At 35.9% G+C, this 14,187-nt stretch overlaps 1 protein-coding gene across 1 annotated transcript in view; it reads left to right on the forward strand.

The window, feature by feature from the left end:
- The window catches only part of bma (SCY1-like protein bma), a 431,463-nt gene that overhangs the window by 242,870 nt on the left and 174,406 nt on the right, over positions 1-14,187 (forward strand). The window contains exon 6 of the mRNA XM_089099020.1: positions 13,426-13,571. Within this exon, the coding sequence (XP_088955146.1) occupies positions 13,426-13,571 (146 nt within the window). The remainder of the gene's footprint in view (positions 1-13,425; positions 13,572-14,187) is intronic.

The raw sequence follows: 14,187 nt of genomic DNA on the forward strand, positions 1-14,187 counted from the left end.
CGGAAAAACAAACTCTGTATACAATAGCCGCAGTAACAGTTAAATGACGATTGACAATGACAATTGACAAGTTGTTGTCCCCCCCACCCATCAAGTACTTTTTTATTGAATTTAAGTTAACTTGTTCAGACAAATTTGGTTTCGATTGTACACACATTAAAAGCTATCGGAGACACGATAGCGCCCATGAGGAAGTACTTTTACACCCTTCTCGAGCATATAGACCTTGTCGAAATATGCAAGACATGGGATTTTTCTCCACTCTAACAGTATAGTTCCTATATTGTAGAGAGCGAATTTCTAGCACTTTTGCTCTTTGCACTAGATAACTATCTACAAAGTTTCTGTAGACACTCATGTCAAAATTAGTTTTTACAAAGTGTGTAGGCACCCCTTTGAACGCCTGTTTTACATCCTTGCCGTGTGTTTCCACACAGTAAACTATGCGACCGGGGAACACCACATTGGATATTAAATCACTCCCCGTCTCCAATATTAACATTAATAATTAATTGGGGGCCTGGCGTTTCACCAACTCGGGGTACATGCTTTCATTCCAATTAGTGAAATCCATCCGTGGGGCAGTGTGCACCCCATTTTCCAAATCATTTAATAAATCCCGGGTTTTAACTTTTAACAACAGAGAATATGTGTCCCCATAGTAGACTTAAACCTCCCTTCCCTTGGCTCCCCCTCATTGTTGTCTTTCTTTTACACACATTGTAAAAGAAAGACAATATGAGTTTCTTTGAAATTTGAAGTACTGAGCTACCCCCTGAATGTTGTAAATGCTCGTGAATGAAAACGGTCTATGCTCGTGAATGTTGTAAAACTGGGGTCGGCGATAATTCGTGCATGTTCTTTGGGACAAGTTACGACGTCACAACGTGATCTGTTTCGTACGGTTTCCCAAATTTTACCAAAAGCTGAATTTAAAATAAGCTTATACGCTTCTTTTTCGACTTTACTTTTGCCTGTGAGCGTTTACTGACAAAGGTGTCAATAAACGTCTTCAAGTAGGGTTTCTGATCAAATTGCAGGGCCCTGTGTATTTTTGTGATCCTGAAACCATTGCTCACCATCCACCGCCATAGGCCGTGGTGAACAACGATATTCTATTTCGGGTCCAGATCTGCAATTAGTTTCTGCTTGGAGGGGGTCCAGTGCATGCCAATATCCTCGACCAAAGACCGATTGTTTGGGCTCAAAGACTCTTTGGTCACAGGTCTATGCACACACGGAAAACAAAGTCTTGTACAGTGTCGTGAAGTTCCAATGGTATATGTCCGTCAATTTCAAAGAACCATTCTTGTGGACCATTTTCCTCGACAGTGTGAATGTCGAGGATGTCACAAGGATTTTCAAGCAATTTGTAATTGCCACAAGGTAAACTATAGTGAGACATCGCCGAGGGGTACAGTGAGTTCATGTCAAGAAAAACGGTATTGAACTTTACACCATCAGCAGAGTTCTGCCCAATTGGATCCGTTGTTAGGACGCGATCCCCATGAAAAATATATCCCCCCTCATAGATCTTTTTACAAGTAGGTGTTGATCCACATCGGTTATCAAACCTATTTCCTCCCTACTAATTTTTAGAATTAAGTCCATGACGAGGTGTGGTGTTGAAAAATAATAGCCAATGTCTAGCTCAAACTCCGAATAAATGTGATCTGTGTTTTTGCAGACAATGTCTAAAAGAGTTAACACGTCACTGGCCAAGTAAATTCTACAATAATCCCAACTATTTTTACAACCACCCTTAGCCCATACCCTCTTAGCAAATTCATAGTCCTCGTCAGTGCATTCACTATCGGTAAGTGAATTATAGAATGCTTTAATGGGATGGAGTTTCTCCTCACTTAACCTTGCGCCAGAGCAGTAATAGTCATATGCATATATGCCTTTACAAGTCAGTAAGTCATACACTTCACTGTCTGGAAAGCACTGTTTAAGTATAGGGAAACTATCGAAATTTTCACTTTTCTGCACTTGAATTAGTTGACTCAGAGCTTTGGGAAAAAAACTATAAGAATCTATAAAACGGATTTTATTCCAGTACGTATGCCCATTATCCACTGCCTGCCATTTCAACTCTAAAAGCACCAGCTTCTCACTAGATTTGGGGATAATACCGTAGGTAAATGAGTTATTTACCCATGGAGTATCTGCCCTCCCCCTCCCTCCCTGTGCATGCGTGCCCAAGCCTGTAAAATAAATTTCAAATCATTATTTGAATTGTGAATGAAAACCGGTATAAAAAACTGCTGGCTTACATTCAAATTGCACGATGGGTGTACTACACCATGAAAATTACTACCCCCTGAAGATCTTTCCTGCCACAAGTGATCATGGTCGCGGACTTTCTCCTTCCCTCCCCTAGTTTTTCCCCTAGTCGCTTTCCCCTTATTCCCCTCTTCAGATTCCCCCATACAAACCCAACATATTTCCTTATTTTAATGGCCAAGCGATCCTCTGCTGGCAACATCATCGGATAGTGGGTATTTTTCAAACGGGAAATTGCTCCATTTGCAGTGACGATTAATTAATAATCAGGATTATATTTTAAAACTATTGCCCTGGACCCTCCAGCCGCCCTCTTAAAATAAATCTTTTCTAAAGTTGCATATATTTACACTTAAATTTTCAATAAATAAAACTATGGAACCACTACCATTCTCATTATAATTTTCGAGATGTGTGACAATATTGTCGACCCATTGCATATATACACTCTCGTAATTTTGCAAATGAAGATACACTACCAACCTTTTGGTGTTTACCTAATGGTCATACACCTCCCCATGACTCTAATTTAGATAAAATATTTTTAATACAATTGAGGCTTTGATACTGTCCCGACCCCCCCCCCCGGCTGAATCTGGTTTTCTAAAAGTGCACGAATTTTTTTTACATACTCATGAATAATATAAATGGGGTCGGTTATAAAAATTTCCCCCTTAAGTGTATTAAATGGACCACCGAAGGTTGCAGTAAAAACGTCTATTGTATTCAGTATCGAATTTGTTTGTTGAAAATCCGGTAGCGACGAGAATTGTGTAATTACCCCCCCCCCCTCATTAGCTAAACCCTACCCCCTCCTCCTTCTATATCATCATCATCAACTACACCCCCTCCCCCACTTTGTTTAACAATAGGACTTGTGTTTGGAGTAAAATCTCCCAGTTCACTTAGCATAGCCTCTAGTGTATTAGTGCTATGTAAATCCAACCAAGCCATTTCATTTTCATGATCAATTAAATTACCTTCCCCCCAGATAGGGGGGAAAGTAGTGCGTATGGAACCGATGTAACCTATAAAGAAACAGCCACTTAATTTCAAAGTGCATAAAACACCCTATTTTTTTAAAGTCGAAAATTTGGTTAATAGTGACTATATTTTCTAATTGTTTAAAACATGTGCTTAAAAAAAATACACACTTATTATTCGTAGCAGAATTAGTAGCAAAGCCACTATCTGTGTACGAAAAGTATCATTTGGATGGTTTTTAAGCTTTTTAATCGAGTCGATTTCAAGAAATAATATGAGCTACTTATTTCTAAACCTATAAAAGAATCAGAACTATTTTTTCAGGTAAAAAAATTGAATATTAGTACTCATAAACCGGTAATATTCAACATACTATATTAGTGAATTATCTAGTAGACAGAAAAATAATAAAAGCAGCGCATGCGCCGTTCACACATACACAATAAAATAGTGAAAATCATAACATTTAACATGCTTAATAACATCGCAGCTGCTTAGCATTATAATAGCCATAAATTTGTAATATTCATTATACTATCTCAGCGAATTATCTAGTAGACAGAAAAATAATAAAGGCAGCGCATGCGCCACTCACACACACACAATAAAATAGTGAAAATGATAACATCTAAAAAAAGCATTTTTTTTCTGAGAAACCTTTCTCATTTCCCATCTCACAATTCATAGGATTTACTCTAGACAATATGATGGGAATAAAAAAGTATCTTTTTCAGCGAAACCTTTGCTATCCTAATTCATAAGGATTTAGCAGGCTGGATGCGTGCACTTCAAAGGATTCGATAATTACAACCTGTTTATCAAGGAGACTAATAGCTCTGAAGTGCTAGCGTCAAAGGGAGCAATATAATTCCCTTTGGGAGAAAAATCATTATTGGAGATAACAATAAATTTAAAAACTCACATTAAGATCTACAGCTTGCATGTGAAGGGCAGTAGGGGGCACATCATGGCCTTGTATAGAGGGCATAGAAGAGGTATCATAGACAATAATTGAGGGACTTGAAGGCCCGGTGACTTCACCGTCTTGCGTGGAGGTTGCAGAGGGCCTTGCACTGTGGGCGATGTCATTCTTGCCTTGTATAGAGGGCGTAGAAGAGGCAATGTAATGAATAACTGTAGGTCTTGAAGGCCTGGTGACTTCATCGTCTAGCGTGCGGAGCATAGATGGGATAGAATTTCTCCTTTGTGATTTTGGGGGCATGGATGAACCAGCCATCTCCAACCGCTGCACGGGTGTAGCATCATTGACCCTAGCCTTCTTGTTGGGTGGGGTACATTGCTCGAAATTATCCTTAAAAAGAATTTAAATTTTAGTTTTTCATGTAGAGAAAAACCGTACAAATTGTAGTGAAAAACCAAAATCGCCCCCTATTATACACCCCCTCCCTCCTCTTCGATATTGATCTTAGAAAACCAATTTCCAGGTTGTATCTATTTAATATATGGTATGCTTTACCCCTCCCCCCCACCTAATGTGGAAATGTAAAGCCAAAATTTGTTTCTAAACTATTATATTTTATTACATTATCATTAAGAAAACTTGACCTCTTTCATGTGTCATATAATGCACAATTATCTAATTTCCTTCAGAAAAAGCCTATAGAACAGAAATGCACAAAAAAGCCATAATACAGCATAGAGTCATGTAAATATCTTAGAAATTATGTTTCTAAAAACCAGGGCTAATGAAAAAACCAGGAATTATGGGGTGTGGTTAAATTGTCAGATTTAGATAGTTACGTAGGCTACAAACCCATAGCATAACTTTCGAAATGTAATAAGCTCAAAAAACAAGGGGGGGGGTATTTAGATATAGACTTGTTAACACAGTTCCAGCATATAGGCTTTAAATAAAAAAAAAAGATCGTTAACGTAGACGCATCCAGTAGGCCTAAAATTTGCGATCAGAGGTAAAAATGTTAGCCAATTTACATTTAATATATGCTCTGCTTTATTCTCTTGTCCCCACAATGTGCCAATATATATACCCCGAATTTGTTTCTAAACAACTATTCATCCATTTTCATTTTATTAACAAAACTTGACTTTTTAAGAAGTCTCTCTTATAATGCAACAGTACCGAAATATTTCAATTAATTATTTATAAAATAAACTTACGGCATATAATTGGTTAACAATAGGCCTACTGTCAATATTCTTCATACTGCTTATTGTTCAAAGCTGAAAATGAAGTGTTATATTAAGCAATATGTATAATGAACTTATACTAATGTTTATAGAGGAGCCATATTTAAAAATAGAATTGTGTAATTTGATTTCCATCATAGCCTTTTACGTAAATCTAGGCGAAAATATCCTAGAAATATGGATTTCCGTCTATATTCAATACACTCAGAAACATCTCTGTTTGGCCTATAAAGCGGATTTGGTTTTGTACTCGTTAGAATCTGGCCCTCTGATTGGCTGTAATCTTGTACTCGTCGTATCAATAGATGCATCCCTATTAACGTACCCTAATTACATTACAAATAAAGCGAATCAACCTGGTTGAACCCAGTACTGCCACCGTGTGGCAATACTTCTTTTGCAACTGGGTAACCTAAAATATAGTTTTTTATACTTTTAAATCAATTAGCTTCCCAGAATCTTAAATTGATTGCAAATTCGTCCTCTTTGGGGTAAAGTCGTATTTTGGTGACGTAAAATAGCAAGAAAACAAGACTTTTCCCTGGCCCAATCTGAATGGTCACTTAAAAAAGAGCTTTAAATTTACGTTTGAATGAGCTCCCTCCCAAATATCTTGGACCTTCCGTTTGATGCAATTACCACTGGGGAAAAAACAAAACAAATAAACATGCATCGACGATATTTCTTCTGAAAAAAAGCGAAATTCCACATTTTTAAGATTGGAGCTTGAAACCTCTATGATAGGGTCTCTGATATTATGTATTTAATAAAGGATTTTCAATAATATCGCTTGCTTTTTTGGGGGTGTTTCCCCTTTTTCCAAATATCAGATAAATTTTCTCAGATTCTGATCAGAAATTTCTCAGATCAGAGAAATTTTCTCAGATCTCAGATTTTGGATGGGAACATTAAACTGAAAGAATCTTATATATTTGGAATCAGCATAAAAAGCCAATACCGGCGGTGTAGCAATTGTCAGGAGAACACCATTTTTAGTTTTGGTGAATATTGGTCCAAGTCACTTTTTACTTCCAGTTTTTTTATCATCTGTTGTAATCCACGGTAGCAATAAGTCTTTCTTTTAAGATTAAATGCTTAATAATTAAATATATTATTGGTTAAACAAATTAATTCCTTTGCCAGGAATCCTTGTCGTTTAAAATTTTAAGTATTTTATTTCATTTTCCATGCAATTCAATTGCTCTTTTTATTAGAGAGTTTTTCCTAAAAGTATTTAAAAAAAACTTATTCAAACCAAAAAAAGTTTACTGAAATATATTTCCTGTCACTCCACCACCAATTATATTTTAGTGTTTGCCCCCCCCCCCTGAAAAATTCTCTGCCGGCGCCCTTGGCGCCAATGACGCAGTTGGTTTTAGACTTTTGCAGTGAAAGAAGGAGACAAAACCCAAACTCTTGTTTGTAGTGATTTTTCTTCGTTTCAAGCTTGATTTGCATATTAAATTTAAGTTTCACTCGTTTTAAGATTTATTTATTCATTAATATTAGTGTCTTTTACATTTTTGTTTGCTACGATTGTTCTTTTAATATCTGTTCGTTTTGGGTTTAATTTATTCTTTAATAGTAATTTCTTATCGTTTTTAGTTTGAATTTTAACAGATATTTGTATCTGCTGATCTTAAGTTTAATAGAGCCTTTGTTTTTCTTTGAGAAATTTCTTTTTCGGAAAGTTTTTTAATTAATTGCACTATTAATTCTAACACGTCAATCGGTTTCTTTAAGGAAATGTTTCGGTATTTAATTATTTTTTTTTTTAATCTCTATTTGAACTATTTTGTCATATCTTGGAGTTCGCAAAACAACTGAATGAGATGTAAGTCATTGCAATATTTTACTTTTGTTGCTTCTTAAATATATTTTCAAGAAATGCTGAGGAAGATATGAGAAAATGAATATTTGGATTCAGTTTGCTTATATTTTCTCCAGGTACGCCCTCTACTTTATTTTAGTAAAAATAAATTTCCAAAATTACTAAGTTATTATAACCGTTAGATTATTCATTTGAAATTTTGCGCCTTTTAAATTTCTGCACTAGGGATAAGGGCACCCTCTGCCCCCTATCTGTTCGTTTTAGGAGTCATCTATTCATCCATACCAGCAGCTGTTATCTCTATGTTTGATGTTATTATTTATTTTAATTTCTGTTTGTCTTAGGTTTTATCAATCCCCTCACCAATTTATATTTGTTATAAGTTTTAAATATTATGTCACTCCATTTCTGATAATTTTAGTTTTTTTCTGTTTTTCTTTTTCTTGTTTTTCTGTTTTTCTGGGGTTTTTTTATTTATGTTTTTTTGGTTTTAATATGGCTCTTCGCTTTCCTTTTATATTTTTGTTCTAAGAGTCTCTTTAAGTTAATTGAAAGAAACATTATAGCTATTGTATAGTTGGATGGAACTGTTTGTATTGACAACTTCCCATAATACAAGGTTGGGTAATTTATGCTTCTGGAGTTTAATCGGTAAAAAATTACATTTTAGAAGTTCTGGTAACACTTTTTGTATTATTTAGAACATGTGTTTACGTGACATAATTATAACCCAATATTTTCTCAATATTGTCTTTGGGTAGGTTTTTAGATCACTTATCACTATAATATCTAATTTTGAAATATAGTTGTATTGTTATCATTAGGTAAACAGTCTAATTGTAAGTCTCAATGCGCTACTCAGATTATACCAAACCATTTATTAAGTTGTTCTGCCTTCTATCTACAATTTTGCTGGCAAACAATTTTTGTGTTGATTTAATTTTCTATCAAAATAGTTATGTAGGTTACCTATATCTTTATCGCTTTTGTCATTTTTTTTTATATCATCTTAATATCCCCCGCCCCTTCTGTTTACACCTAGCTGTGGATAATCTGAAAGTACTATTTGACTTTGGTTTGACGGTAAAATAAATAAAACACAGGCTAAAATGAACTTTTAAGGAGAAGGCACAGTACAAAGTTTGTTAAAATCCTAAAGATACAACAACACCCTCGTAAACAATTATTATGAGAATGAAGTTTGAAAAGGTTTGCCTGTCTGTAGTTTCCTTATTAGAGAGCAAAAGAAAGTAAAGAAAACAGCTAAATATAGTAATGACAAATGCATGTACAAAAAAGTAGTTGGCTAAATTGTCTATAAGTTTTTTAAGCAAAACGTTTTCGAGTTGCATCAGATCGTTAAGTAGTAAATTACTCCCTTAAGCTGTGACCAAAATAAGTAGTGACGTGATTTGAGCGGGGAGGCGCACCATATTACGTAACATTAAATAATCCTTAAATTAAAAGGCAAAAACTGGAAAAATGTGGTGACATTGGGATTAAATGGCTATTCTTTGCTTTGTCCCTGCCCCTCACCTCGATAATTCTTGGCTCTTGTCTTAGTCAATTTGTTGTGTTTTTTTGGCAGTAGTATCCCCGCAAGGTTTTTCATTCATTAAATAAAAAAAACATATTATTTTTTTGAAAGTAAGGAGCAAAGATTAAAACTTAAAACGAACAGAAATTTTTCGGTATATGAATGATTGCCCCTCCTCAATATCTTGCTCTTTACGTTAAAGTTGTTAGCACTTTTTAAACAGCTTCCTATTCTAATTAAACGGCCCCTGTGTTTCAGTAGAGGTTCTTAAAAATTCGGACAAACAGTAAAAACTTTAGCGTAAAGAGCAAGGTATTGAGGAGGGACAACCCTTCATATACGGATTAATTTCTGTTTGTTTTGAGTTTTAATATTAATACTTGCTTTCAGTTAAAAAACATATTTTTGCTCAATTTCCGTTCGTTTTTCAAATACTGCAGTTAAATCAGGCTCAGCCACCATGAAACATGTCCCTCTCCCCTCACGCGTGACTCCACCTTGAAAATTTTATCCAAAGTAAAGCGCACACCCCACTGTAAAGTTCCATCCAGAGAGTTCCATCCTCGCTGAATATCATCCCACTCCCCGTAAAAATTTTTGCGGACGATTCAGCCTGAAACATTATCGTTAGCATACTTTCATTTGAAAAAGACTTTAATCTCCAATCGGTTTCTCAATCACTCCAGAAATGCCGCCTTCCGTAGAATTTGTTTCTGGAAATCATAACACGCGGAAAATAGCCCCCGATAATTCACTCAGAACATCTCCATATGTACTGGAAAACCCCCCCTGATATTTTCCTCCCCAAGGATGATTCTCCCACTTTAAAATCCACCACAAGAACAAAATGCCCCCCCCCCCCGAAAAATGTATGTATCCTTGCCAATAACAAATACTATGAGTAAATAATGTGCCAATTTCATAACTTACAGGCATCTCCCTACGGACTGTGGGGGGGGCCATTTTGCCCCTAAAGACTTAGTTATTTGATCTTTTAACTATACTGAACAAAATGACTATCTCAAAATTTTAATCAGATAACCTTGGGAAATAAATGGGCGTGGGAGAGGAGGCCGGTTGCCCTCGAATCTTTTTCGTCACTTAAAAAGAGCACTTGAACTTTCAATTTTAGTTCAAATGCACCCTCTTCTAATCTTCTAGTACCATTATTTTAATACGATCAACCCTGGAGGGAAAAAAATGAAAACAAAATATAAAATAAGCACGTATCCGTGATCTGTCTTCTGGCAAAAATAGTAGAATTCCAAATTTTTGTATATAGGAGCCTGAAACTTCTACATTAGGGTTCTTGGGTACACTGAATCTGATGGTGTGATTTTCATCTATATTCCTTGGATTTCAAGAGGTGTATCCCTCAATTCCAAATATGAGGCAAATTTTCTCAGGGTCGTAACTTTTGATGGGTAACACTAATCTTAATGAATCTTATATATTTATAGTCAGAATAATACGTTGACTCTTTAGATTCATTTATTAACATTAAAATTCTGTTTATAGAGTTTCGATTACTATTGCGCCGAGTCGCGCCTTACTTACAGTTCGTTATGACTTTCACATGACTTTCTTCCAAGAAATTCCGAACATTAATCGGGAATCACTTGATTTTATTAATAGATTGAACAATCAAATTCTGTGGGAACTGGAGGGGAAAACTCCTTTGAAGGTTTGTCATTTGAATCCTTATTGTTAGGGGATTCCCCTTTCAAAGAGTGAGGGATTCCCCTCACTCCTCCTCTTTCGCTAACTCCAATTTTCGAACACAAGTTACAAATAAATTAATGATTATAAAATGACTTTTAACTAACATTTACTGTAAATGGTAAAATTGATCATTTAAAAATAGGATTTTCACCGTAATATTACGAAAGAGCGTGATTTGTGTATCTATACATTTTGCTAATGCTGGAGAAAAATTTGACTTCACCTTGTTCTTGTTACGTGGAAAGCCACACAGGGAAGTGCCAAAAGTAGGCTTCAACCCTGGCTTTGGGTGATTTTATTGCAAGGGGCGACACATAGCTGGGTCAGAGAAGGTGGTGATATTTAGGTGTGCAAGTCCGCTTCGACGCGCTTTGGTGATGAACTTTATGCTGATGATTATTTATGTTACATCTAGTAGTGTATATTAGGGAGGAGCAAGGCTGATTCCAAAATCTTAGGAAAGCCTCTTTCAAAGTATCTACGGGATACCTCGAAAAAGATATAGGCATATAATTCACTAGGAAAGTCATTAGAAAATATGTTTCCTTTTCTTAAACCTACTATTCAAGTTGAGTTTTTAGATTCCACCAATCAGTAATCGGTCTCAGAAACAGTTTGGGACGTATTAAAAATTATTACATGATTTACATCCTTTACGTAGAAATTGCCATTTAGGACAGCTTTCAGTCTGGTTAAAGGAGTTGGCAAAGCTGAAAATAGTCACAAAAGCCCTTATTGGTGAGTAATTGAGTGAACCTTTGCCAGATAGCTGATGGGCTCTAACCACTGTTATTAAGACTCCCTCCGCCACTCAAGGGAAACGAGGCGTATAAAGACGTGCTGATTATCTTCGAAGTTGTCATAGGGTGAGCAACCAAGCCTAGAGGACAAAGAATGAATAAATAAATATCGATTATCAGTGCCCAGGAGTCAGCTCGAGCCTTGTACAATAATCTAATTTTAATTAAACCTGTAAGTTCCGTTCATTCTAATTTAAATTCTGCGACAAAAATATTGGTATCCAGTTGAAGCAATATTAGCTGTATGTTTGTAATCAAGAAGCTAAGAAACAAATAAATCCCAAATTTGGCAGAAACCAAGCACAGTTGTCGAATAATAACCTAGTCTGTTTTAATTTAAGACAACCACAATGTCATCTTAATTATTTTAATATTGGTTATTTAATTATTTAAGACAATTATGTAAATAATTGCTGAACTATCATGAGTTAAAATAGTACATAATGTCCGATTAGAACAATTTGAGGAGATTAGGGGTGCTATCGGAGGAACACAGGCTCAAAGAACGCACTTTAGATACTGATTCAAATTACTTGCATGACTAATATTCGATAAAGTGTAACATATCCAGCAGTTGTAAAATATGTGCTTCGAGTGATTTGAGTTTGGATTTTCATATTGTAATATTAGCCTGAAGGAAACCATGGCACAAGGGTCTCACTTTGGTCCCTTAATAAAACAGATTAAAAATAATTGAAACAAAATGTAGGGAACGAATAGGAGGAGAATGATCCTAGAAGCCACATTTCTGGTCCTTCCGTTATACAGAATTCTTTCATGGCTTTGATTCCAATAAGGTGTGTAATATGGCGGGGTGGATGGGAGCATGGTGTGTTGTTGAAATGTGACCTGTAGTGGTCGATGGGGTGAACCATGTTACAGAATCTGGTGGCAAGTGGTGCGGCAAGGACAAGCGTTGTGCGGCTGTTTTAATGAGCGAAAATGTTAGCTCCCCCATCTTTCATTTTGCTTATCTAGGTCCCAAAAAAGAGAAATAAACGAAGTTTAATATCTGTAGGTTTAGTTTTTATATATTTTTATTTATATATTTTATAGCAAAAAATATCTAACTCTTCTATTCGTTGCGGATTAAAAAATTATCAATTTTAGAGTTAACAATAAGAAATGATTCGTGGTAGAAAATATCTTTGGAGACAACAGATTTTTCAAAATCTATTATTGTTTAAATTTCTTTTGAATACCAGGCCCAAAACTTCTAAAATATATATAAATTTGACCCTCAAAAGCGTAATATATGTTACTCTTTAATGTAATCCCAGCCTTCAAACTTGGGCATAATTTCATGTGGAACCACGGATGCGACTAGGGTAGAAACATGGTAAGGTGCCTTCTGAACCGTTTTGCCGTCTAAAATGTACTAGATCTCGGAAATTGCTGTTTATTGTGACCCTCTCCCCATTTTTTGTAAACTGTGATGCAGTGAGACGGAGTATTGTATATCTTTGTATATTTGTGCGTGGTGGTGGGGGGGGGGCGTGGTGCTATGGAGCATGGCAAAGAGTTGTGATGTGTGATGTGTCATGGTATGGTAGAGCTTAGTATGTCGTGACTAACTATGAAAAAATGGACTGCTATGTTTCATAATTTTTAAAATTTGGTTTTAACGTAGCGCAGGGTGATGGAACTTTGCGGGGCGGAAAGGGGTGCTGTAGAACACAGTTTGACATGGTAAAACATAAGACACAGTTGCAGAGTTTGGCTTGGCAGAGTTTGACACAATATGACAGTGCATAGTGTGATGGTTTGGAATGTAGCATGGGGGTTAGTTTATGGTGGAGTAGAGTGTCTCAGAGAGTGGTGTTGTGGTGTGGTGGAAAGGAAACGCTTTGAGACATAAGCTTAGTGACGAAGAGTAAAGTGGCCCTTGAATAGCCTAGTACTTCAACGGAAGCCGAGGCACTGAGGCAAAATACGAACCTGGGTGCTGTCGCAGTGGCAAATTTTGATGAAAGAGCAAGAATGCTCAAAGTTTAAACAGCAAAGTGAAACACCTATATTCTGCTATTAGATCGACTAACTAATGATACTGGAAGCTTTTGATCAAAAGATGTTAAAGATAAATTTTCTATTTTCAGCTCCAGAAACACAAACAAGATCTATGGCCTCTTTTGCAAGTGATATGTTTTCGGTTGGACTCCTAATAGCTACGATATATAATAGGGGACAGTCTCCCATACAAGCTAATCATAGCAGCCAGACATACATAAGGCTGATAGACACAGTAAGTAACTCTGTTTTCTGTAAGATGAATATATTGAAGCAATAGGAAGGAATAAATATAAGTATTTTTTACCATTAATTCCCGCTCAAGAGCTTGATTCCAACAGAGATACCCCGCATGTAATTAATCGTATTTCGCAGCGATTCTGTTAGATATTAATACGACATTTTTTGTGTTCAAATACAGCATATTTTTTAGCTATTTAAAAAGACTTTTATTCCATTTCAACGACACTTATGTTTCAGAAGCTATTTTTAAGGAATTGCGACCAAAAGTTAAACATTAGCGTAAAGAGGGAGGGATTGAGGAAGGGATATCCCTCCAAATATTTAGGATAATTCTGTTTGTTTTGATGCCCCTCTTTACTTTTCTTCCCAAAACTTGCTTTCTCTGCATCTTGTTCATTTTCAGTATCCTTTTCAACATAATCTAAAATATAACAGGTGTTTACTGCTTAATCTTCAATTCTTCGTGCTAAAGTTAAACTTTGTATTACAATGCTTCAAGAACAAGGACTCATTTAGAACAAGGACTCATTTGCTTTACACAATAAAAACAGATTTCCTAACTTTAAAGTAAGAAGTTTCTTTACGTTAAGCTCAAGGTTTTCCCACGG

This window comes from Artemia sp. Qi Xiang Cuo, chromosome 13 (assembly GCF_049724085.1).
Source record: "Artemia sp. Qi Xiang Cuo chromosome 13, ASM4972408v1, whole genome shotgun sequence".
In the NCBI taxonomy this organism is placed as follows: domain Eukaryota; kingdom Metazoa; phylum Arthropoda; class Branchiopoda; order Anostraca; family Artemiidae; genus Artemia; species Artemia sp. Qi Xiang Cuo.